This window comes from Ambystoma mexicanum, chromosome 11, assembly GCF_040938575.1.
Source record: "Ambystoma mexicanum isolate Mex_15411 chromosome 11, UKY_AmexF1_1, whole genome shotgun sequence".
NCBI lineage: Eukaryota > Metazoa > Chordata > Amphibia > Caudata > Ambystomatidae > Ambystoma > Ambystoma mexicanum.
The window spans coordinates 1,297,601,741-1,297,629,568 of NC_090934.1; the positions used below are offsets into that span (position 1 = coordinate 1,297,601,741).

Genomic DNA, 27,828 nt, shown 5'->3' on the forward strand with positions numbered 1-27,828 from the left:
CATTCATGTATCTACTTTTGGTCAAACCACCAGTGCAGCTTTATTTCCACCTATATTGTCTGGAGATGTGCCCCCACGCGTCGAGCATTTTTAGGCTCTGGAGTAAGAGTTGGGGTCCACACAAACAAAAAAATGGGATGACACACTGTGTGACCGGAGAGGGGGTGCCAGTGTGGGAGCTGTGTCATAAAAAGTGCCACTTATTCTCTTTTTAGTATAAGCGTTTTTGCCCCCACTCAGCAGGGGTGTTGCTAGGTCTGGAAAAGAGATCAGAGGCTAAGCTAATGTCAGGACGGGCGGGACTCGGGGCTAGCTAGCATTTTGGTTGGAGCACCTGAGCTTCTATCGGGGGCTACAACCAAAACACCTGGGGCTAAAGCCCCCTAAACCCCCCCCTAGCAACGCCTCTGCCACTCGATATGCAGCTTTGGCACGTCACCAACAGCAGGAACAAAGCCATTGTGTATCACCCTTTAAAACACACGGTGCACAATGCATGTTTATATGACCCTGGCGTGATTGGTGTGCTTCTATTGGTTTATTAACATACTGTGAATCTGAAGTGCAATGGCTGCAAATGTAACACTTATTTCCCCATAAAAGCAGGGATCAGGATGAGGTATAGCTGGTGTGGCGTAAGAGGATAACACGGGGTGCTTCGCTCCGAAAAATAGAAAGACAAATGGGAATGCCGCTCTTCAATTACCTGAGCTGTCTGGCAGGACTGACCTACCCCCAATTGACGGCCACTATTTCAAGCAACACTTGCTTCTTTCTCTGAACACAATGCAGATTTATAATACTTTTACTGGACATATTATGCAGAGAAGAATTGTTCAATTTCTGCACAACATTTCCAGCTAGTCCAATAAAAGGTATACAATTCTGGATTTTATGTGATTTTAAAAATGGACCAACACAGCACCAAACCTTTTCTTTGCCTTGATTCTCTCAAAGGCGTTTTTCATAGGGGTGGGGGTCAGGGGTGGCACATCACCGAGCATGCTGCCACTTCCCTCCAGTGGAGAAGCACGCGATGGAGAGAGAGGAGCACAACAATGCTGCTACCACTTTCGCTTCCGTCTATAAGCACTTCCGTGTTCATCAGATACTTCACCGGAAGTTATCCGTTCCTCAGAATCTGATTAAATTGTACATATTTACTGCGAAATATGTGCCATAGATGCGGGGTAGTGGGAGATGAATGTAGTCAAATTACTTCTTAAAAGCCAGATGCGTGTAAACATTTGAAACTGACATTGAAAGTGAACGCAATGGACTGTTCTTCTTTTTACTCCCATATCCTGCAAAATCCTTCCGCCTGCAAATGCTTTAGGGATGGGTAAGCGACTGCTTAATGTGCCCTCGGAGTATTTTACAGTTACATGGTTAGAATTTTAAAAATCGACTGAAAGGTAGATTGCTTTCACCATGCAGAAACGCCCACCAACGGGTGGCCAAGGGGGGCCATGGCCACCCTTATAAAGACACTGCCTGTCACAAGCCTGCCTGCTTATGAATGCAACTTCATGTGCAACCCCAAGATTTTCAGTGATCTCATCAGGCCACCCTTATGAAAAAATGTCTGGGGCTGCCACTGTCACCACGAAACTTGAAATTCGTAGTGATTGCTCGGGCGAGGGTGGTCAGAAGAAGGCCTCAGCGACCACCTGTATATGGAACTGGTGCTAATCTTGTTTCCAACATATAAGATATTTGAATGTTTGTCTACAAATGCTTTCAGGTGGATACGTTCTCGCACAGATTCCTCATCTTTGGAATTCATTGTGACACCATCAACTATGGAAATGTACTTTATTCAGCCAGTCAGTAGCACATGGCAGATCCGAGGTTGTATATGTCATGGGCACCAGACGCTGACACATGATGGAAACGACATCAGACCCACATATATACTTGGCGCTGCCAACACCATTTCTTCAGTTCCTTTTGTTCTAGATAACACTCAAGGGATGTTTTCTAACAGCAGTCACTTCAGGATGTCTGTTTACTTTTTTTGAGAAGTCTCCTCCATGATCAGACTTCAAGGTCTGTAAATAACGGCATAGTTCGACATCGATGACAAACCCTCACTGCCATTCCAGAACAGGTGGCAAGGTTATTTTTAGCCTCCTCTATAACTACACCAGAAAAATTGGATACGACAAAGACTTCCCCCGCGGAACCTGTGTTGTGTTGAACTAGCTCGCATGAGAATGAGAGACAGAAAAAGAAAAGGAAAGGGCACCACTCCTCCAGTAGATAGACTTCTTGGTCTCACACACATTCGCCCTCCAACCACAAGTGACTTCGACACAAGCACCGGGACTCTGACAAAGTGGTGCCGCAACTTGTACAGGCGAGTGCTCCCCTTGCCTTTCTCATCTTGCCCTCAATAACAGAGGAAGCATTCAGACATACAATGGACAGGTTATTCGAAGAAGCACCGGGGCCTATTAAGACCACAGTCCCCACCACTCCCAGTGGTTTAAACAAGCCGCTCCTGCACGCCTAAGAGCTTGGGATTTGGTATTCCTTCATCATGTTCGGACACAGTCCCGGCGGCAGTGTTGACGCTGACAGCGTGCCATACGGGACCCTCTTCCACCTTACCTTTGGCACCGAAGCCCTCAAAACTGATGTGGTCAGCGACGGCTCACTGAGGGCTAGGTTGATTCAGAGACGCTCTTATGAGCTCCATTGCATCCGACACCAATGGAAACCTCATATATTCTTATCAGGAGCACAGCCTCTAAAATGTAAAGATTTCACAGTATCTTTGACGATCAAGATGAACATGAAGAGGTAAATGATATGACTTATGGGTTGCAGCCATTATCGGATGTACCACAGGAGACCTACCTGAAGAGTATGGCCATGAAGAGTCCTTGCTGCAGATTAAGAAGAATTTCCAGAAAGGAAGCATCCTGTATACATCGCCAGATTGGGAGATTGCGGCTGACCCTATTTCACAGCTTGGTCCTTTAGGTCAATACTTCAAAGGGCTCTACATACCGTTGGCTTGGCCACTATCATGGAGAAGGTTGCAACACACTCCATCACTGACATTTTACAACTGACAATGACAAAAGTACCTTTGTTGCTATTCAGTGGGGAGTTACTGAGACTACTGCTGGTTTGGTTAAGACCTGCCAGTATACATCATGTTGACAAGGACCTGGCCCAAAAACATTGATCCGGTCTGGGTGATCCAGTGTCCCTTGCGGCTCACTGTTCACCTGAGTGCTTAGTATTTCAGACAGCCACCGCAGGAGCAAATGTAGGACCTTTCTGACAACCCCTCCCGATAAGTCCTAAATAAAGCTGATTCTTGATGCAAAATGTTGCATATGGTAGCATTGCATGAAGGGCTCTGAACTCCTTCTGCACCGAGCTAGATATTCTCATGTACTATGGCACAGTATCACTACATATTATCCCCACCCAAAATATCGCCGTATATATGGTCATCTGGAACGGCCATAGGTGATACTTTTTGGGGGGATAATTTTTGGGTTTTTGGGAACGGGGGTTGCGCGGGTGTCGCCCGCTCCTTTAAAAATAATGCGTTCCATGCCTGAATATATCGCAGCTAAAATATGGTGATATTTGTGTATGGCAATATTTTTGAGGGGATATTAACACATGGAACCCTGTGGCACGTGGCTAAATTAGCCTGGAAACATCTTATTCTGGATTTTCAGGCTTTGTTTACCCTACTGTTCCAGGATGGGAACGACGTTGCTCACAATATTCTAGATGTGGGCCTTGATTGACTGACTGTGTGGGCCACGCCATGGGCTCTGCAGCAGATATGCATGGCACTCTTGGACCTGTACCACTAATTTTACTCAGGATGATGTCCCATCTTAGTTATCAGGCATGCTGATTGTTGGATCCAGTCACAATGAGACCAAACAGATAAAAGTCTGCAAACTTTACAGGTTCACGCTAGGCGGCAAAAACTCGAGTTCCTTATGCTTCTTCCACTCTTTCTTAATCTTTCTGGGGCAGAGTCAGACTATTAGACTGTTCTATTTACCACGAATATTCCATGGCTAGTTGAAGCATCAGCAACCGCATCAGCATCAGCAGCAACAAACTCTGAAGAAGCCTTACCAACCTTAGAGGGGGGAGAGGTGTTCAAAAAGCCAAATCAGCAGCTACAGTGCCTTCCATTTCTCCAGCACCGAACCTACTTACATTTTTTCCTTCTCATCACACAAGTCTCGTATCACAGGGCAGCGGTGGACTCTTCAGGGAATCTTGGCAGAAAATAACATTGGATAAGTGAGACCTTCAGATCCTGGACCCAAGAGTATCGCCTTTCCTCTCTGTTGAGGTTCTGCTAAAATCTCCCTATTTTGGCATTGCCTCCTCTGGACCCGCTCCTATTACAGGAATCTTCTCAGCTGCTGCTGAAGGGTGTGGTGAAGCTTGTATAACCACAGGAATTTGGAAAAGGCTGGTGTTCCCGCTACTTCCGAGTTCCAAAGAAGGATGGAGGTCTCAGACGCAACTTAGATCTGAACAAGTTTCACAAGCTCCTCCAAAAGGATTGATTCAAGATATTTCACCCTCGTGCAGATCCCCCATGCTTTGGAGTTGCAAGCTTGATGGGTATTGTTAGCTCTGCAGAAAGTGCACTTTCAAGTCTCTCTACACCCCAATCATTGAAAATACCACAGCTGTATGGTGGAAAACACTCACTGCTAGCTCACAGTGCTCCCATTTAGCCTAGATGAGAGGCTCCTGTGGGCCACATCTGAAGAGCACACGCTAAAGGACTTAGGGACAAGATGCATCCTGTTCCACCAACTAGGCTTCTCCATCAACCTAAAAAAGCTAATTCTGCCTCCTCTAGGTTTATAGGGGTATGTTCTGTATATGGAGAGTGGCATAGCTTACCCAATGGGAGAAGGTGCAAAGCATTCAGACCATGAGCCCACCTCCAACCGGATGGGGGACTCCCAGCTGTGATGTTCTTAAAGATGCTAGGACTCATGGCGTCCTGCATCTTCCTCGTTCTAAAAGCAAGAGTGAGGGTTCGAGCTCTACAGCGGTCCTTGAGAAGCTAGTGGTCCCAATTCAATGGTGGCGTGAAGGACATTATCTGGACCCCCCTGAGATTCACAATGACCTGCTTTGATGGGCATCCATGACCAACCTCCTGGGGGTGGCCCATTCCAGCATCCATGGCCGGATGACCTACTTGGGCACAGATGAATCTCTCATTGATTGAAGCACTCATCTGAAGTGAGTGGCTTGTGGGAAGGCCCAGAGAAGTGTTTCCACATCAGCTTGCTGTAGCTAAGGGCAGTTTGTCTAGCATTGCAATAATTTTCGCCATCAATGAGGAATTCAACTGTTCAGGTCCTCCGGGACAACACCCTCCCCTATGCTCTACACTGCATCAACAAGATGGCTGGTTTGTGACTACTCAAGCTGTGCAAGAAACCATGCTCATTTGGTTTTGGGCGATCGAGAACCGGGTGACAGTGACAACATCTCACCTTGCCAGTATTTTCAATGTACAGGCGGATTCGATGTGTTGACTCTCTGTTGTATCACATTAATGGGAGCAGAAGCGGGGAGACTGTGGAGGAGATCTTCTACAGGTAGGATTTCCCCAGGCCCACATCTGCACCACAAGTGCAAACAAAAAAGCAATGATTTTTCTCCAGGGAGTTTCGGAAGGGGTCTTTCTGGGTGCGGCACTAGTGATCACTTCGGAGTTCGACCTGGTATCACTGTCCCTCTTTTTCACTGATTCCTTTGGTGCAGGAGAGTGGAACTACAATGTTCTTAACCACCCTGGACTGGGCATTGAGGACCTGGTGCACGGTTGTGCTAGACATGCCTCCATGCCCTCCTTCTTGGAGGATTATTATGGGGGGAGAATCTACTGACCCAATCATGCGGCATATGGCTATGACCCTTCATGCCTGGCTATTGAACGCTTGAGGGACAAGTGTTGAGATCTCTCAAAACATGTTCTTGGTGTGACACCTTCTACAAAGCACCTGTACTAGGTTATTTACACTTGTCACTTGCACACATGTATTATGTAGTGCCGGGACAGTGTGCTCGATTCATTGTCGTGTTCCACTGGTACAGTGCTGGAGTTCTTGCTTTCACTGGCCCAGTCTGGTCTTAACGTTGGCATAGCTTGCAGCCTTATCCATTTTTCAATGCAGGGTCAAACAAGGTTCATTATTTAAGGTTGCTGTGATTCTTCAATTTCTAAGTGGGCTCACAAATGCTTTCTCTTCAAAGCCTTTTGCTGTATGTACCATAGTGGGATATTCATTTGGTACTCACATTCCTTTTGACAGCCCCATTCAAACCAATCCACTCTTGCCACTTATGGCTTCTTTCATGTAAAGCCTCATTCCTGATTGCTACAACTTTGGCACATAAGATCACATAGTTGTATTTCATTTTTATTTTTTATTTATTTACATTTTTAAAGCGCTCACACAGCCCGCAGGCATCGAGGCGCTGTTACAGGGATTGTTATTTTATTTATTTTTTTAGTTACATAATTGATTTTTTTTGTCTTAGTTGCGTATTTATAACGCGCTTAAACACCCAGAGGTTTCTAAGCGCGGACCCGGGGATCGAACTTGTGTTGCTTCGTATCGTCTTGCTTCAAAGGCGTGCACGTTGCCACTGAGCTATCCTCCCGCGTAGGCATTGCTTTTATTCCACGCCATTGTTATTATTCGTCAAGACCAAGGCCAAACGTAGGGTGAAACTTTAATTTCTGCCAAAAGTGGTACCTGTATTTCATGGATTTGAAAGATTGAACCCTGAAAGGGCATTGCAATGTCACTTATCCAGGAAGAGTGACAACCAGATTGATAAAGATCTTCCGCTTGGCTTTTCCGGCCCTATAAAGGGCACGGAAATCAGCAAAGAATCCATTTCCAGATAGAACGTCCTCTGTATAAATATTGGCAATGAAATAGCAAAAAAAGAAGCACCCCAAGACATATTCCACTAGCGGTCAAGCAGCAATGTCCACCCTGCAGAGGGATGTCCCACTAAAGAAAATCTGTTAAGCAGCGACTTGGGCCTCACTTCATACCTGTACTAAACATTACCTGCTGACCAGATAGCGGGTGAAGAAGCCGCGATGGGTAGCTTGGTGCTGCCAAACCTGCTGTTATGAGATCTACTTGACATCCTCCCTCTTTTTGTAGCGGAGACAACTTTGGGAGTCTTTCAAAGATGAGTAATCTGTAAGAGGAATGTATCCCTCAGAAGAACACATTACTTACCTTGTGGTAATGTTCTTTCTGCTGGATACTGGATACAGTTATTCCACTGGATACAGTTATTCCTCCCACAGATTCCGCACCGCCCTTCCCTCCTACCCACCGCATGACGATTTAATTGGAAGCTTCGGAATTCACTCAAACATTGTTTTTTAATTCAAGTCACTGAATGTTCCTCTCAGCATCCTCTTCACATTGCGTAACTGAGGAAACGGCGCTAGCGGCTCCAAGTATATATGCAGTCATGATGTCACTTTCGATACGTGTGGTGCCGGGGGTCCATGGAGGACCAGCCACTGAGCCGCATGGTGCCACCTACTGTCTGACTAACCGGAGATGACTGCATCTGGATGCATTGCAAAGATGAGGAATCTGTGGGAGTAATAACCGTATCCAGTGGAAAGAACATTACCAGCAGTTTAGTAATTTGTTCATCTGAACCATCCCTGGGTAATCCCTTCTCTGTCTGGAAATGCTTTGTAGATCCATGGAAATATCTCCATAGAAATAACATGTACGTAAAATTGGTGCATAGAGTCTTACAATGGATATTCTGAAACACATGATGGGATTCTACTTTTCCGTGGGGCGGTAAACCCAGCCAGCATGACATTTAAAAAATAAAACTCCTGAAGAACATGTTTGGTAACTACCTTGCCATCACTGGGGTAAATGTTCTCTCTCTCTTGACTTTCACAGCGGGGCTGTATTCACAGTTCCTCAAGTTCCTCTTATCCTTACATGCCTTTTCCCTTGCTCATGAAACCTGTCCATGAAAGGGGACTAGAAACACAGGAATTAATAACCAGGGCTTGTTTTGTTCCCTGTAAAGTAGCGCACTGGAAAAATTGAGTAAGCCCCGAATTGAGTTGTTATTGTAACCCATTTATTGAAGAGCAGAACAGGAAAACCATGGGAAGAAAATCTGATATGAGTCACAATAACATGGCATGCCTTGGTACGATTGTTATTTCCCTTTCCTTAGTTCCTACTAAAGAAGAAGAATGAAGAACAGCGTAATTAACTGCAATCACAATGAAAGTAACCACCATAACATATGAAATAGCTCTTGCTTGGAGGCGGGCGTGCCGCCTTAAGTAGAAGCAGCCATTGCTGTTGCGTAGTCTGAGGCCTGGCAGTACGCTCAAGTAGCAGGGAACACGCTGATTGCAGACGCGGTCGCGCTCATGCTTGCACGTGCTATGACTCAGAAGACCAAAGCAAAACTGAATTATGCTTTGGCTGCAAGGATATTGTGAGATGCTCTGGAGAAACAAAAGCTGGAAATGGTCACAGTTATTGCCAGCTGGCCTCAAATGAGTCCAAAAATGATTGAAATCACATGGGTTGAGCTGCCCCAATGGATGTACTTTCACATGCAATGTGGATTGAAGGTTCTGCCTTCCAAGGTCCAAAAAGACATGGCTTCCTTGCTTTGCCGCTTCTCTTCAAAGAGCTGTCCAACAGGATGTGTCCATTCGTGCAGACGGGGCCATGGTCTACTACTTGCTTTCATTGGATTCTGTTTAAAAAAAAATTAATAATCTTTTGAAGTTATGCTTGATTGGGCATTTGCGACAACTGGATGGGCAATTAATGTATCCTATATATTGATTTTATATTTTTATGTCTGTTTTTGTAAATGATGATGCTGCGTTTATCTTGTTTGTGCTAGACTGACATTTACCAGCTATTGTGCAATGTATTTATTTTCTAAGTGGGAAATGTGTTTTTCCTATACAAATTTGAACCTTCCTGAACTATCCACACGCCAGGTATTGTCTATAATTCCGCAGTTGACGTTGCACACCTGTGATTTCAAAGGTATATAATGTCACAACGTTTTCTCTTAAAGATCGAAACGAGTGCCAAGAGATCCCTAACCTTTGCAGCTATGGACAATGCAAGGACACGGTCGGCGGATATTACTGCATTTGCAACAATGGATTTAAAACCAACGCTGACCAAACTATGTGCATGGGTAGGTGACGACCAATATCCGTCTTATTATATAGACCATCTGTGGCATTTAATAGTGTTTTATTATTGGTCTTTTCGTTATTAGTAGTTTCCTTAACAGGTTTTTGTCTCGTAATTTTCATTACAGCAAATTTTGGTTTATTTTTATGGAGGAGACTAGGTGCGGATCGTAAGGTATGATTCTGTATCTCCCGTCCTCTCCGCCATGCAAATACTCCAGTATTTGCGTCAGCATGTATTTCATGCTGGCGCAAATGACGTGGATCCCTGTGGAGTTCACCTAGATGTTACACCAACAAAAAGGCAGATTCTATAGGAATCCCTTCTGTACGGTGCCTGCCATGCGTCAATCTTTGCGTTGCCAGGCCCCTTTGCATCATTTACAACTTCTGCACGGTGGAGCGCAAAAGGGTGGCGTACAAGCGAGTACACAACCTTTTTACACTCCACTTCTGCTCCATGCCATGCAAAAGTAGGAAATTACGCGGACGAGACCCTCCTACGCTAAAGTGTAAACATAACGTGTCCCCTCTGTGTAAATTACGCATAACTAAAACATTTGCTCCTTATAAGCTTTATTGAGTGGAACAGAATGTAATATTAGTTTGATGAAGCTTAAACTGACCCGTTTGACTCTGTGGGGGAAAAGGGTGACAAAATGCAGTGTTTCTCATAGAGTCTGCACCATGCTGGCTGCTCAGGGTTTTTGAGTGATAAAAAGTCTCTGCAGGAGCATCTGTGCCCTCCAGGATGTCAAGTTATTTTTGTCTACTTACTTCGGACACGGGCCGCTCCGACGATGAGCAAGATTATGAGCTGGTCATTGGGGTAATCTCGGTCCACTGGTATATTCTTTAGTACACAGGGTCTCAGTCTTATGTACAAATTGAATGGGGGGAAGCCTGAATGCTATCTGTTTCTGGATCCACAGAGGTTGCGCTCCTTCTCAGGTATGCACACATGCCTATGGAGGAGATCTGCAATGGGAAGCCACCAGAGAAACATGGAGGCTGGTGGTGCCAGTAGATTTCTATGGACTGCGCCTGCTTTTTCCAAGTGCAGGAGAACTGGGCACACCCTGTAGTAATAAAATCGGTCTGTGGGGATCAGATAACTGATTCCTGCAGAAGAGTCTGAGGAGTTCCTGCATGTTGCTGGAACCCCATGTTAGACCTCTGGTGTAGGGCCCCCCAGACAGGGATCCTGCTCCATAAAGAACTAGGCTTTGATTTGGGGTCATAGTTAGTAACTGCCTTGACTCTGTATAACTTACATAGTTATCAAACATATGTGTAGATGTTTGGAGGGATTGCGCAACTAACTGAGTACTGAATGAAGGTTCCAGGTACCTTTGTATTTGCTCTTGAGCAAATTAAGTGGAATATGACCAATGGGGCCATATTACAAAAAATGAACTAGGCACACAACCGTGGCAGAAACGACCCCCATTGGACAATCAGCACGTTTCAGAGAATAGGTAACATGATCTTGTGTTCTGTATCGCTGATGCATAATGTCAATGTATACTGTGTCTTCTTCTTTTAGACATCAATGAATGTGAAAGGGACCCGTGTGGGAATGGAACATGCAGAAACACCATTGGCTCCTACAACTGTCGCTGCTTTGACGGTTTCATTCTCTCCCACAACAACGACTGCATAGGTAAGGTACTGATAGATACGCAGCCCGTGCACCCTTCCTCTGCCGTGGATCCTGGGAATGACCAAATATGTGCGTGAGGGTTTACATAATGGATTTCCAATATGGTGAAGAGTAGCGTCTACCCCGACACCTCGAGTTCCCAAACATGAATAACACAGGTGTTCACGTATTTGTATATTATTCCTACAGTCTTTCCATAGAACAGGTAGCCTATATGAAACGCCTTCAGACATATTACTTTGGAATGTCTTGCGCCTTTCGAACCATGTATAGTTGTAGTAGGATGTCAACTTTATGAAGTGTGTTTATTTATTTGTTAATCACACAGGACAAGTTTATTGTGCACATCAAAGCGTGTTATCCTAACCTCTATTGGTAGAAATGAGTCATGGCACAGTATACGTCCACTGTAATAATGAAAAGGCATAGTTGAGAACTCTGTTAGCAGGAATCTACAAAGCCATCTTATTTAGGGAACCAATGTCCTCTCCCATCTACATTTTGAGAACGTGTAATTGGTTGATAATTGCAGAACTTCATTAAACTTAAGAACCTGCTGGATACCCTCCAAGTGGGAACCCATCATTGGTCGTAGCAGTGCAGGAGGATCTCAGGTTGATGGTAGATAGTAAAAGGAGCAAAAGATGATATTGTGAGAGTTACAAAATGGATGCCATCTTAGAAGGGACACAAGCCTTTTGGTGATGGTTGTACAAAAATGTTTGTGTAGTGGCAATAAGTGTGGGACAATGTCATTACATGTTTAACATCTTCAGACACAGAAGTAAATATGGAAGTATAGATGACAAATGGTTCTTCGATTTGCATTTCTGTGTCTGATAATACAAATATCAGCCGTCACGGATCTCCCTTTAAAGATGGAGGACGTTCTGTAACACCTTTGCATCCTTTGCACGCTTAAACCAATACCTATAGTTCTCACTTTGAGAAACATACATAGATGACCAGGAGTAGTCGCTCATCTGAGTGATTTTGTAGTGCTACTGCAGCCTGGCTATCCTCAAGTTTCTTGTAGCATTTCCAGAATAGTCCATCGTCCCACGAACTTGGATCGAGAGCAATAGAGCCCTATACAGCGGTGGTTACCAGCATTGGGCTTGGCATATTATACAGTAGCGCAGTACAGTTGGTGGAAGGAGTTGGGGTTTTAGTAGCATTCCTGTCATACTTCTTTCTAGACCTTCCTACCTACAAAATTGCTTACCACGAAGCACCATCTTCTTTTCAGGAATGAGGTCAAATATGGCTTTTCTCATACTGTGCCCCACCCTCCAAAATGTTCAAATATATTCCCAGGTATTCCTTGACTAAGAACTCTAATTACTGACCTGTTCCTGCCAATTCCCCCTGAGGGCCATCATTCTGCAACTGTAAGAAAAAAGCTTTGGCCACAGTGCCTGCGACAAGGAGGGCACACAGATCATCACCCATCCACAGTGCCTGCAACATGGAGGGCACACAGATCATCCCCCATCCACAGTGTCTGCGCAGTGGAGGGCACACAGATCATCACCCATCCACAGTGCCTGCAACATGGAGGGCACACGGATCATCCCCCATCCACAGTGCCTGCGAAATGGAAGGCACACAGATCATCACCCATCCACAGTGCCTGCAACATGGAGGGCACACAGATCATCCCCCATCCACAGTGCCTGTGATGTGGAGGGCACACAGATCATCCCCCATCCACAGTGCCTGCGATGTGGAGGGAACACAGTTCATCCCCCATCCACAGTGCCTGTGATGTGGAGGGCACACAGATCATCCCCCATCCACAGTGCCTGTGATGTGGAGGGCACACAGATCATCCACCATTCACAGTGCCTGCGGAGTGGAGGGAACACAGATCATCCCCCATCCACAGTGCCTTTGATGTGGAGGGCACACAGATCATCCCCCATCCACAGTGCCTGCAACATGGAGGGCACACTGATCATCCACCATTCACAGTGCCTGTGATGTGGAGGGCACACAGATCATCCACCATTCACAGTGCTTGTGATGTGGAGGGCACACAGATCATCCCCCATTCACAGTGCCTGTGATGTGGAGGGAACACAGATCATCCCCCATCCACAGTGCCTGTGATGTGGAGGGCACACAGATCATCCCCTATCCACAGTGCCTGCAACATGGAGGGCACACAGATCATCCACCATTCACAGTGCTTGTGATGTGGAGGGCACACAGATCATCCCCCATTCACAGTGCTTGTGATGTGGAGGGCACACAGATCATCCCCCATTCACAGTGCCTGTGATGTGGAGGGAACACAGATCATCCCCCATCCACAGTGCCTGTGATGTGGAGGGCACACAGATCATCCCCTATCCACAGTGCCTGCAACATGGAGGGCACACAGATCATCCACCATTCACAGTGCCTGTGATGTGGAGGGCACACAGATCATCCACCATTCACAGTGCCTGTGATGTGGAGGGCACACAGATCATCCACCATTCACAGTGCCTGTGATGTGGAGGGCACACAGATCATCCCCCATCCACAGTGCCTGTGATGTGGAGGGCACACAGATCATCCACCATTCACAGTGCCTGTGATGTGGAGGGCACACAGATCATCCCCCATCCACAGTGCCTGTGATGTGGAGGGCACACAGATCATCCCCCACCGAACCACAGTGCCTGCGACATGGAGGGCACACAGATAATCCCCCATCCACAGTGCCTGCGACATGTGGGGCACACATCAACCCTCATCCTCCTCCCTGTTTAGAAAGTATATATGCACACACACATCCTAAGGGCACAATGGGACCAGTCCCTTCAGACCTAAATCTACGTTCTAAAGGCAGCGAAAGGGTTGATGGCGAGTGCAAGGATGCCCCGCAGACTGACCAATGCAAGCTCTGCTCAAAGTGTGTCCATCCCCTTCCCGTCCTACTTGAACTCTACCACAACGTCGTCTGTAGCCCATCTTTCCATCCCTTATAGCAGCTGCAAGGCTCATCCAGCAGGAACTCTTACACCTGTGGACAAGTATGAGTAAAAACAGTACTTCAAAAAGCAGTTCCCCAGAAACAGTACGGAATTGGTACATCACTAAAGTTTATCATATTTGGAGATAGTTTCTCTTTCTTTTAAATGTCACTTTTGTTCAAATGTTTAATGTCATTATGTTTCCAGATTTTGATGAATGCGATGCAGGAAATGGACTAATGTGCAGGAACGGGCGCTGCATCAATACCGTGGGATCCTTCACCTGTCTGTGCAATGATGGCTACGAGGTGGCACCGGATGGCAGGACTTGCATCGGTTAGTTGACATGGCATATTAGCATTTGCCCTCAACTTAAATAATGACAGCGATGGATATAAAACCAAAGAGCAGCGTTTATCGACAAGTTATAGGATGAATGTATCTCATTTGTTTCATATGCAATATCTGCAACCTTCAGCTCGGCAGATGTTTTGGACTACAACTCCCATCATCCCTAGCCATCATAGTCAATAGCCAGGTATCATGGGAAATGTAGTCCGAAACATCTGTAGAGCCAACATTTGCAGACCCCTTCTGTAAGGATACGTAGTAAAATGTCAAAAGGGTTCCTATAAACAAAAAAACTCTCTCTGGAGGACTACAGGTTGCTACCTAAGAGGCAATTAAGTGTTATTCTAAACCTAGTCGACAGGAATGTTTTCCCCAAACGGCTATATAGGGTGAATGGCAATCTCCATTGTTTTGACGCCTCAGGCTAATGGGAGCCACACTTTCTTCTCCTATGGATTGCTGGGGGCGTGTGCCAGGGCAATAAACATCATTTTTCCTCCCCTCGCTCACCTTTCTTTTCACATGGCTATGTCTCCCTTGTAAAGGGAGTTGGGGAGCAGCGTGGCTCTACTATGTGGCGCCACGCACGTATTGCTGTACAAAATGAGACACTTTGAAAGCTTTGAGGATTGCGGCTACAGGGGTTACGGGAAATACTCCCAGAGAAGGAGATGCCTGAGGTTTGCGGCTAACAAAGTTGTCAAGGAAGGTTTTAAGAGACATCTGTTAACAAAACCGTAGAGACATCAGGGTATTTTATAGGTATCGAAGACCCCAAGCAATTATGCCCAATTTCTGGGATTAGGAATCCCAGAAATCTATCGAATCTTGGGAATCTATGCTTCCCCTGCTGCACCATTTGCTTTAATAACATGTTAATATTTTAAACATTCATTATGTTCCAAAAAATCTTTTACCAATAGTACTAAAGGGAAACACCCAAATAGACTGATATAGAAAAGACTGAATCTCAAAAGACCGAATTTGGTATGCCCAATTTGACCCCATATATATGGGGAGGAGGGTGGGGGGTAAAATGAATACAAAATGTGGAGGGCAAAGGGGGAAGGCTGCGGGTGTCTCCCCCAGATATATCTGTGGTCAAAGGGGGAGAAAAAAAACATTCTATTGAGATTTGTTTTATTTCCAGTCATATCACAGTAAACCGTAGAAAAGTAGAAATGGTATGAAAGAATTATTAAAACCATACATACATGTATAGGGAGGGGCTTTTGTGTCTAACATCAATATCCGGATTGTGTTACTGCCATTTTTCATACAGAGCATTTTCCTAAAAGGCAAGGTCTTTAGTTCTTTTCTAAATCGGAGGAATGCTGGAGTAGTTCTGATTGCAGCTGGGATGGTATTCCAGTAAGCTGGGGCATAGAAGGAGAAGTACTGTTTCCTACTCTTCTCCATGCTTGACAGTTGTATACCAAGCCTTGTGATTGCCTTGCTGCTGGAGGACATTCTGCTTGGATTACAACTACGAGAACACACTTTCTCATACTAGGAAGGAATGTTAAAACATAGCCTCGAAGTGACTTATGGGGCTAATTCAGAATGTACTGTGCCATGACACCATTCAAAGATCAGAAAGACATATATATATATATCCTCATGCTGGAATGATAACCAAGTTCCCTGTGTTTTTCAGACATCAATGAATGTTTAGTGGATCCCGGTAAATGTGCACCAGGAACGTGCCAGAATTTGGATGGGACATACCGTTGCATCTGTCCCCCTGGATACCTTCTGCAGAACGACAATTGCGAAGGTACGTTCAGTGTGTTCATGTTAATGCAAATCAGGTAACACTTGCAGGGCTCCCTATGGGAACCCATCCAGGCTGCGTCAGTTTCTTGCTGGGTGGTGCAGCGAGGCCGAGTAAATGATACACTGACACAATTTGTCAGGATCACAAAACAGTTTTATTTTTCTTAGCATTAGGTTTCTCGAGTTGGATACATGTCTTCAAGGATGTTACCCAAATGAGCTATGCCCTAAACAAAACAGTCTATGGGGGATCCCATCACACATCTGTTTTTTTTTCTTCAGTTGTCTGACACCTGGTCCCTAAACTAATTATGGCTTTGTCCCCCTTGAGGCACCATAGTCTACAGCAGGAAATTGGCCAGTGATAAGTTCAAATTCAAATCTTATTGAGTCATTTAGCCTCATGGCTAACCCTATTCTATGACACAACAGTTCCAACATTTGGCCCAACGGAAAGTCTTAAAAGTACTCTTGAAAGGTTTGTCTGGAAAATGTAAACAACTATAGCCAGAAGTATTCTTCTGGAAAGCCCTTTTGCTATTACTCAGACTGGCTCCTTCTAGCTATGGTCTCCTGCTTTCACGGGTGTATTCCTCACACTTCCCTCCGGGAGTCTCCACCTCTCGTTAGGCTTTCTTCGGACTTGTCACTGTTGCTTCTGTGCTAGGGTTCGATGTGATATTTCTGCATATTGAAGACCAAACACAAAAAAGACTGATTTGTTTTTGATCGATTTTGTGCATCCCTCAATATGCAGAAATATGACATTACATGACCCCCAACCAATCCCTCGCCACACATCTGATCTCCCTACCACACTGGCGAGATTCTTTCTAAATCAAGGGGTTTCTCCTCCCAATCTTCCTTTTCCTACCACTCCGCCCGCCCCGTCAAAAGCTTTTCTCCAGTGCCACCCCTCACCTGCTACATACTAACAGGCAGACAAACATGCACACACTTACATTTACCCGCTCCCTCTCCAAACATTGCATGCACACACACACACACACACACCCCTCTGCCCCCCCCAACACCTCCCCCCCTTGGGCACCTCCATCTCCCCTCTTCCAGCCCGGCCGCACCTGTCAGGCCCTGGCCACACTCGTGTGTGTCGCAGGGGCTGACAGTCCGATTTAGAAAGGTCACTCTGAGCAATCTCCGATCAGTTTTTTTAATTCGGTCTTTTCAGTAATCATTTTTCTTGAATCAATCTCTTCACTAAGTACCTCCAGTAGCCCTGTGTTCTCTGGGTTTGTCCCTTCTTGTACCTGGATTTCAGAAACAGGCCCTTCCTTGACCTTCACTTCACAACGCTTTCCCAACAGGTCCATCCTGGAGTTGGGGTTTGCAACTGGTCCCTCCTAGACCTCAACTAACTAACTGAATTTATGCTGTATTCCATTTGGACTGTGACTTCACAGGGGTTTCCCATTAGCTCCCTTCTTGACCTTGGCTTGACAAGTGGTTTTACAACAGGTCCCTCCTGGAACTTGACCTCGTCTCAGAGGTTTTGCAGCTGGTCTTCCCGAAACTTGTCTTCACAATTTGTCTCTTCTTGACCTTGGTTTCACACCAGTTGCCTCCTGGACTATGACTTCACAACAGGTTTTCAACAGATCCCCTGGTTGACCTTAGTTTCACAGAGGTTTTGCACATCTTGGTAATATGTATTCCCACCCCCCACCTAACCTCCCACAGGTTATTCACTTACACCTCAAGGTCACTGGTGTATAGCCTCTGACTTCAGCCATATATTTACCTGTAGGTAGGGGGTCAGTGGCATACAGTTCCAGGATATGTTTCTCTTCCAGGACCCCAAGTTATGGGTGGCTTGCACCCTTCCTTTAAGTGAGCACAGGGTCTTCTCCACAGCATCCTCTCCCATCAAGCATTGCCCTCCCAAAGCTCCCCTTCCATGTACCTCCTCTAGGAGTCTCTCTACCTGTTTCCATGCTATCTTTTAACCTCCCCTACCTAGTGGCTGGGTCACCACTCTCACCCCTGACAGGAGTTTCCTCAGGGATATTTGAGTATTTTTAGTAGAGTCTCTGTATTGGGCCCTTCCATTAGGACAGTTAGGACTGTTAGAGCGGGCCTGGAAAATGTTAAATGTGACTGCGGTGTGCAGTGCAATCTTGGATGTTTCCCTGATGTAGAAATCCATTGTATTTCCCCGCTCCCCTACTTTGCTGTGGCTCTGCCCGTTGTTCACTTGCCTGATGGTAGACTTCTTGTTAGTTTCTTCATAGTTTGTGACCTCCTCAGACTTGCAAAGCCTTAATTCTTTACCTGCAAGCTTCACCAGGATGTGTTAATTGTGGCAGTGTTGTGCTCAGCAATTAGACCCCCATGAAGGCATTACCTGGTCTTTGCGGAGACATTGAGCCAGCTGGAACCCACCTCATCCACCCTCTGGAGACGCATTAGGTAATGGAAGGATCAGCCAAGTCACCAGTGTCTCACTTCCCCCACCTGAAGGATAGGGACGTCGGACAACTGACCAGACTAGCCATTCAAAATCTAGAGTGGGAAATAAAGAGGGTCAAAACAACGAATGCAAAATATCAAGCATGTCAAAAGAAAAAGCCAATAAATAGAGCGTGCAAAAAAACAGTTGGCAGAGTGAGTATTATTGGTGAAGAGAGAGAAGACAGAAAGCCCTGTTCAAATGGGGGTAAGGGGACACAGTGGGTCCCCACTAAGCTTTCTTTGGAAAACCAATTGGAATATTCTTCATACAGTCCCATTGAACTAATCAGGAGATGTATCTTTTTTCCATCAGGTGAAGTGTAATTAGTATGAATATTATGCTTGGACTTCCTTTTTTATGGGGTTGCTAGTAAGCTATTCTCTCTTTGGCTTGATGATATTATGACATGGAATTGTCTAGCAGGCAGGCAGACATGTGGGCCTCATTTTACATTTTGGTGGTAATTCAGCTGTAATTCTGTAGAATTGCCACCAAAATAGATTACCGTTACTGCCACTCAGTCCCGTGAATTTACCACGCGATTACATATTTTGGCCCCTGTCATGAGGATCCGCTTTAAGTCCAAAGCCAAGTACAATTCCTGGTATGACTCCCACCTAACTACACTTAAACGTAAGTGTAGGGTGGCTGGGAGGAAATGGAGGTCGCCTGCTCCAAAGGCAATACCAACTCTCTGTCCGCACCAAGAAGAGAGTCCACATTCAAGCCTGTGTCTCTGCGGCATCTAACAACTCGGCCAAACTCTTTCAAATCTGCAAGGAGCTGGCCAACCCTGCTGCAGTCTCTACCCCTCCTCTTGCCTCCCAGGCTCTCTACAATGCCCTTGCCTCTCACTTTATCTCAAAAACCCAGGACATCCGGTCCACCCTCTCCTCCCCTCCCCCACCCCACCTATTCCTTCTCAGTCTGAGTCTGCTGACCCTCGTTCAACCACTCCCTCACCCTCCTTCTCATCCTTTCCTTTTTTCTCCCCTGATGAGGTTGCTAGACAAGTCCGATGTATGAAGGCCTCTTCAAAGCAGGTTCATCCCTGTTTCTCCAAAACCATCAAGGACCACATTGACACCCTCGCTCTGGCCTTTGCCGATTATTGCAACCACTCCTTTGCCTCAGGATCCTTCCCCTCTCCTCTGAAGCACTCCCTTGTGCATCCTCTTCTCAAGAAACCTACAGCTGATCCCTCTTGTCCGGAAAACTATCGCCCTATTTACATAACTCCCTTTCTGGGCAAACTCCTGGAAAAGCTGGCCATCTCTCAGCTAAACCTTAATTCGGATTCTGTTGGCTGTCCCCATGAGCATCAGTCTGGCTTCAGAGCTGGCAGAAGTACGGAAACTGGTCTCCTGAACATCCGTGAAGATCTGCTCTCCAACTTTGACTCTAACATTCCCTCTGTCCTCATCCTACTCGATCTCTCTTCTGCCTTTGACACGGTCTACCATGCCATTCTGCTCAACCATCTCCGTGATAACCTGGGTATCACTGATCAGGATCTGGCCTGGCTGACCTCTTTCCTCTCTGATCGACCCTCCCAGGTCCAACTTGGGTCCTCCTATCATCTATCTTCCTCTCTACCTGTGGTGTTTCCCAGAGGTCTAACATCTCACCCTGGCTTTTCAACCAATACCTGGAAACTCTCGCCCAGTGCATTGCCCTTTTCTGCTCACACTTCCAGTGCTACGCTAATGATACTCAACTCATTTTCAGGCATCCCTCGGCCACCTCCTCTCCCTCTCTCATCTCTGATTGGTTAACTGGCGTTCAAGATTGGTGTGCCGCCAATGATCTTTGTCTGAATGCCAGCAAGACGGAGATCCTCCTCATTGGCACACCTTCACCATCCTTTCCCCTCACTCTCTGGCCGGCCTCCCTTGGCCCTCCTCCTAGCCCCACATGCGAGGCTAAGAACCTCGGGGTCATCTTTGACTCCACACTTTCCTTCTCCGCCCACATCTCTCAGGTCTCTAAAAAGTCAAATGTCCTACTGCACCTCCTCAGAGGTACACTACCTTTCCTCTCCTTCCCCCAGAAGCTCACTGTCTCCCAAGCTCTGGTTCTCTCTAGGCTGGACTATTGCAACAGCCTCTTTCTAAATCTATCTTCCTCTACTCTCCGCCCTCAGCAACTAATCCAGAACAGGACTGCAAGACTTTTCCTTGGCCTCAAGCCATGGGATCGCATCTCTCCAGCTCTGAAATCTCTCCACGGCTCCCAGTGGATGCAAGGATTACATTCAAAACCCTCTGCATTGTCCACAAGGTTTTCTGGGGCCTGGGTCCAAGATACCTTCAGCTATACCTCTGCAAATACCTCCCCTCTCAAGCTCTTTGCTCCTCTACCTCTAACTCCCCCAGGGTCAGTCGTTTCTCAAAGAAATTAGCTGGGGGTAGATCCCTGTCTTCGGCTGGGGACTCCCTCTGGAACAGCCTCCCTGCCACTGTAAAACTTGAGGAGAACCATCTCTGGTTCTGGAAGCTCCTCAAGACCTTCCTCTTTGCTTCTGCCTTCACTCACACTCTGCCCTGCTGAACTGCTCTCTTGGCACTGTGCACCTGGCCACCCTCTGTCACCTGGGCCCAGGTACCTGCTCACCCTGCCACCCTCCTGCACTGCCTCCCGGCCCCCCCTTATCTGTACCCATACAGTTCTCCACACCCCCCATTTTCTTTTTTTTACGCACTTATCAAACTTACCCAGTCTGTTCTTTTAAACACAGCACTTGCTGGCTGCACTACCACTGTTTGTTGCCTCTATTATCTATTTATTTTTTATTTATTATTATTTATATGTTCTCCACTGCTACGCACTTTCCACTCTCCCCTTTCCATGCACTTTTCCCCTTTCCCATGCACTTGCACATTCTCAATGTCACTGGGCCTAGTAAGATCATTGTTTTTGTTCTCCCCTGTTCCCCTCCCTTGCCCTGTCGTGCTCTGAAACACTTGTGTACGAGCGCAATATGAATACATTATCATATCATATATCATGGTTGTCTTATTTCCCATTTTCCATGGGGAATTTTTGGGAATCACCATGAGCGGTAATTCTGCTGTGGTAAGGACAGCCATTTGTAGAGCTATATGAATGATTTACCACCAGCGTTTTACTGGAGGCCCACCCTCATTTTACCTCTGAAACGGATAGTACGGTGGTTCTGTAATGTGACAATAAAGTAACAGAATTACTGCCACTTTACTGCCACTTTTTACTGGCTCCACCATAATTAATGAGCCCATTGGGCTGAATTTATAGTCGAAGCAACTATTTTACCTTCAAGAAAACGAGAAAGACTCAAATGCATCAGAACAGAAATGGGGCCAGAGGAGTTACCTGCTCTTGTTGCAATTCATTTTAAAAGGGATATACTAAAAAATAATGGTGGGTAGTTTGTCATTTACTGTGAGAGGCAGAAATGGGTGAAGTTTCTTTTTAGTTAGTAGCTGAAATGGAAGCAGCAGATGAGGTCTGCAATGGATGATGTGTTACTGGTAGAGGGAATCAGATTTGCCAATGTTTGGAAACTTTTTAGACACACGTGAATAGTTAAACAATAACAATACGAATAGACTCATCAAAGTGCATTGTCTCAGTTGCACAGGTAAAGGACAATGTTAGCATTAGATGCGTGATGGTTCAAGGACAACACTTAATGTTAATGTAACTCAGTAAATATCTAGTCTAAATTATGGCTGTTTCCAGGCCTGCCTCCGTCCGATGTTGAACATGGTAGAGCATGACACAAACTGAGGAGATTGAGGACAGTCATCATTTGTTTGGGGCATGCCTCCATGTAAATGAGGTCCACTGGCAGAGCAGATCCTGCCAGGACAGGCTACGCCCTCAGCACAGCAGCGCTGAGAGCTAACGTCCTGCAATGGACAGTCTTGTACTGTCGGCATCGGTGTACTGGAACCTCTGGTGGTAGACTGCCATGTACGTAAACATAGACTGTCGGTTCTGTGCTCCAAAATTAACAGTGCATTTCCTTTCCACAATCCAGAGTTATCTTACTTGTTTTTACAGCTAATAATGTACATGAACAACCAACAATCATAGGCTGTGATACTTAATGAGATCATTTACAGTTAAACATTTTCAATTTCTCACCTGGGCATTGGCACTTTATTGTGTACTACTTTCAATGAATAATTGTATCATGTTTTCTCTCTTTTTTCATTGTATTTTTATTACTTTAGATATTGATGAATGTGTAGAAGAACCAGACATCTGTACACTTGGCACATGTAGCAACACCCCGGGCAGCTTTGCGTGCCAATGCCCTGACGGATATGCGTTATCATCCACTGGCAGAAGATGCATGGGTAAGGAAATTCACATTTTTGGATTCTTGTAGCACAGTCAAAATGAAGATGAATTTAAAGGCTTGCACTCCTCTTAATCCTAAATGGCATTCCAGGATGCTATAATACTATTTTAATTGAACCATTGGAATTTTGTAAAGTTTATTGCTATGTTACCTGACACTTTGAATGTTTGTAAAGTGCCATACATGGGTGGGAAGGAATAACAAAACTGATTTGATTTGGGATCGGTAAGGTCACAAGAGTAAAAAGTCAATCAATTTTTCTTGTTAATACTTTTACTCTGTGACCGCAATGCAGGGAAAGTATAGATTGCCTTTTACTGACAAGAGTGATATTCATATGGAAAGTGCCTCTCTCATTCATGCCATGCTTCCTCAGATGAAGTTGCAAGTGTTTCTGCTGAGCTAGAGAGGGATTTACTTGTGATGAGTAATTCAATTACTTTTAGGACAGGCAGATAAGAAAGTACAATCTGTATGGTATTGTGACTTGTGCTAGTATCAACGAAAATGAAGTGAACCCATCAATGCAGCCTTTAAGTCTCCCAATAATGTAAGATTTATTTTAATCATGGTACCTCCTTTAAAGATGTCCACTTCATGTTTCTCTAAGAAAGACAGATGTCAACTTCCTGTTTCTCTAAGAAAGACAGATGTCCACTTCCTGTTTCACTAAGAAAACCTCATGTCTGAGCCAGTTTATACAGTTATCAAATTTCAGATTGATTATTTAGCACACTTCTCTTACATGTAACAACTTTAAAAGTGTTTCATTATTATTTAGCACACTCTTCTTACATGTAACAACTTTAAAAGTGTTTTATTATTATTTAGCACATTCTCCTTACATGTAACAACTTTAAAAGTGTTTAATTAGTTGATATGATAGCTATAAATCATATTTACAACTTTGTTGCAGTTTGGTTTTCTTAAACCCTCAAAAAGTACAACTGTTTCATAAACAGCAATGCCTTGTTTTAAAGCTCCAGATCCCTTCTATAACTTTTTTAAAAGTTGTCATTGTTCATGGAAGAATTACAACCTTTTCAAAAAGAGCTGCAACATTTTCAAAACTCTGAAAGAGTATATAATTTGTCTAAAAGTTTGTTTGGTTATTAAACCCTAACATCAATGTTTGGACATTTTTCTTTAACAATCATTATGCTTTCCAAACTATAATATAACTTTAACATTTTTAAGAAAGCTGAAATTGTCCAACATTTTAAACATACATTTATAAAACAGTCAGCTTTTTCAGAACGTGTTCAAAAGATTTTGTGAAAAGGCTATATTTTTTAACAACATGTATGATGTATGAAAGTCTATATTCAAATTAAAATTTAATTCAAATTTGATTTTTGTCTAACAATTCCAAGTTCTAAGCACAATAATAATTAGCTGTTCTAATGTTAACAATTTTAGAAGGTTAGAAATAATGGTGATAATGTTGTCACAAATCATCCAAGGTATTCCGAAAGCTGGCAAATGTTAATATTAACTTGTTAATAATCATTTTGCTATGACACTTATTTGGTGAAAAAACCACACTGATTGCAAGAATACTTCATATTTGGTAAAACTGTATTTCGTAAATTCACTTGATTTACCATTTTCTACATAATGCTTGTCAAGGTCTTTTAGTAAAAAGTTTCTAAATGAAATGTAGTTGTAGACTGTCACATAAGAGTTTGTTTTCCTTTTCTCTAGAGGGATAAAAGTGCTTCACATTTCTTTGGTTATTTGAATGTGATAAAGGTTGTTTAAATGTTTTTGTTTTTTTAATGCAGATCTTAGATCAAGCTTCTGCTTTGCAAAATTTGAAAATGGAAGGTGTTCTGCACCTAAAGCCAAAAACCATTCCAAGCAGGAGTGCTGCTGTACAATCAATGGAGCTGGATGGGGGGACCCATGTGAGCTCTGCCCAGTGGAAGGCGATGGTATGTTGCAAAAAAAAGCTGGTAATCTGTCCTATAACAAATAACACACACAGCAAAAATAATGAGTAGAAATGGGCGCAATAACACATATCCTGTAAGAAACACGCCTTCATGAACCCACCTAGTCAAGCAAACCTCCTGATGAACTTTGACTAAAGATCACCCCCTTAGCTTAGTGCCCCCCCTTCAACACTGTTGCCTGTTTCCCCGCTAACCGTAAATGGTATCTATTCCCTGTTACACTAAATGGTATGCTGGTATTAAATGCTATGTTGCAAAAACAGCCTCACTCCCCTCGGTACCATCTAATGCAGGGGACTGCAACCTTTGGCTCTCTTTTTTTCTGGACTACAACTTCCATCAGCTCTAGCATAGTAAATGGTGCATGACCATGGGAGTTCTAGTCCAAAACTTCTGGAGAGCCGCAAGTTGCAGACCCCTAATCTGATGTATGTGTGTAGCCCCTTACAGTGTACTACACTCCTTTGCTTCCCTGAAGCTGTGTTCATGCTCAATAAATACCAAAAGCCAATTAAAAAAAATTACATTTCCCCCTAATCTGGACTATATATAGGTGTGGCGGAGACTCTCTCTCTCTCTCTCTCTCTCTCTCTCTCTCTCTCTCTCTTTCTCCACACTATTACAAGTAAGCGATTCCAAGGTTTGCTCTGGGCTTTTCACACAGCTCATGCTATTAAGTGGAATGTGTGGAGGGAAAATGCCTTCTATGCAACATTCTTACTAGAACTGCAGGTCAGTGACTCAAAATACTGGTTTTCCTTTATTTACATGTCACAGGCTCTGCCTTAGCCATGCTTGTCTTTCTGAAAAGCCCTCTTGCTGGGAGATCGCCCAGTTTCCCTACAGTCCATGCTTTTTCATAAATGTGGATTCCGAGCAGCCATTGAGCAGGCGACTGCAGACATTTTATTTAGCCATGTGCATCTAACTAATATTTCCCTTACTCTCTCACCAAATATTCCTGATGTTATACTAGCCGTGCCAAATAGAGGGGACTCACCATAGCACACATTTCCGGTAGTGGGCACACGCGAAATGGCAGATTTTCAATGTATGCATCATAGATTCTAACTTATTTATCATTACCCTTTACACAGTATGACTTTAACAATGCATGTGTTTTGTTTACAGAGTCCTTCAAACAGATCTGCCTAGTTCCAATTGGAGTTCGCTTTGGACCTAATGATGAGCTCCTGGGTAGGTGTATATTTTTTTACTGCATTATTTCAGCCTAGCCTATGGTATTGTGTCACAGTGCCTTCATTCCACATATTCCTTACACCTTACCATTAGTTGCCCACTCCCTGTTGCCCCTTATCACTCATAGCTCATGCCCACCTGAGACACACACCCATGAAACAGGATCAGCCTGATGGGATTTGCAGAATTAGACTGCAGGCCTGTAGCTTTTCACGATAGTCTCCTTCCCATCATGGCTTATCCTCCTGTGTCCCTTTTCCCCCCATACTTTTCGTCCACCCCATCTGCTTGCCTCCCTCTGCCTTCATTCAGTACAATCCTGAATACAGGATTCATTTCTGCCTCATGTGACTTTAATTATGTCATTGTTCTTGTTTTAGATTGTATCTCTTTGTGTTTTTGTGTGTTTGTGTGGTTTTTCGTAATCTTTTGTGTGCAACAGTTCTATGCGAACATCTTGAAATCATTCTCAAATGATAGAAAGGATATGTGTTACATTGTAAGTTCAATTTAGTCAAAACTTTAAACTTGAATGGCTACACATGATGGTTCACCTAAATCTTACCATGCTTGCCTCTAAGCTTTCCGATTTCTTTAAAAAACATCTTAAATGAAGGTATTGTTCACTTTATCTGAACGAAAAAGCAGTTCTCGTGGTTGCACACCCAGCCTTTGTGCTTTGTCCAGTCTCTGATCGTTTTTTTTTAAATGCAGCTTTTGTGTTAATTCTTTATTTTCAAATATGAGATTTCTGTTTTCTAGACGCGTTACTTAATGTTTTGATCGTTTTTCGCATTCTATTTTATCATTACTTACTTTTCAACATTTGTGTGCCTTAGCGTCCCATTGGAACATAGATAAAACATTCAAATCAATAAGGACCTCACACACTCTCTCTTTATCTATCATTCTCTCTCTCTCTCTCCATCTCTCTCTCTCTCTCTCTCTCTCTCTCTCTCTCTCACACACACACACACTCTCATTCTCTATCATTCTCTCTCTCTCACACACACTCACACACTCTCTCATTCTCTCTTTCCCTCTCACACACACTGTCACATTCTCTAGCATTCTCTCTCTCTCTCTCTCTCTCTCTCTCTCTCACACACACACACTCTCATTCTCTATCATTCTCACTCTCTCTCTCGCTCTCTCTCTCTTTCCTCTCACACACACACTCTCTTTCCCTCTCACACACACTCTCTCTTTCTCTGTCATTCTCTCTCTCTCTCTCTCTCTTTCCCTTTCCCTCTCACACACACTCTCATTCTCTATCATTCTCTCTCTCACTCTCTCTCTCTCTCTCTCTCTCTCTCTCTCTTTCTCTCTCTCTTTCCCTCTCACACACACTCTCTCTTTTTTTAATTCTCACTCTAGAAAAGCCTCCAACATCTTAATACCTCTACAAATCAAGTGAATTTAAGGGAGTGGCAGTAATTCTTAGACTTCCAAATTAAAACCTGTCTACGTGTCTTCTATGTTATCATGATTATTTCCCTGAAGACTGGAAAAAGCAAGTAAATTATTTTTTTGCAAGAGAATAATGAGAAAATATAGGTTCTCTAATCCTATTTATTGTGTCTGTGTTTTTCTTCCATTGTTTTGTCATTCACTACATTAAGATGTGGACGAATGTGAAGACCCGGATAGATGTAAAAATGGGCAGTGCATCAACACAGATGGCTCTTATCGATGTGAATGTCCCTTTGGATTCATCCTGTCTGGAGTGGAGTGCATAGGTGGGTACTGTGAAGGTCTTAGTTTTGTCTTTAAAACATCATATATATCTGCATACTTTTGAGTTTTACATAATAAACTTTAACAGTTCTAATGTATTACTCTG

General features: G+C 44.3%; 1 protein-coding gene across 1 annotated transcript in view; it reads left to right on the plus strand.

Annotated features, from left to right (window-relative positions):
- Positions 1 to 27,828, plus strand: part of FBN1 (fibrillin 1) — a 643,598-nt gene that overhangs the window by 460,108 nt on the left and 155,662 nt on the right. The window contains exons 45-52 of the mRNA XM_069624792.1: positions 9,136 to 9,261; positions 10,806 to 10,922; positions 14,093 to 14,221; positions 15,894 to 16,013; positions 22,700 to 22,825; positions 24,615 to 24,764; positions 25,917 to 25,982; positions 27,608 to 27,724. Coding sequence (XP_069480893.1) covers positions 9,136 to 9,261; positions 10,806 to 10,922; positions 14,093 to 14,221; positions 15,894 to 16,013; positions 22,700 to 22,825; positions 24,615 to 24,764; positions 25,917 to 25,982; positions 27,608 to 27,724 — 951 coding nt within the window. The remainder of the gene's footprint in view (positions 1 to 9,135; positions 9,262 to 10,805; positions 10,923 to 14,092; positions 14,222 to 15,893; positions 16,014 to 22,699; positions 22,826 to 24,614; positions 24,765 to 25,916; positions 25,983 to 27,607; positions 27,725 to 27,828) is intronic.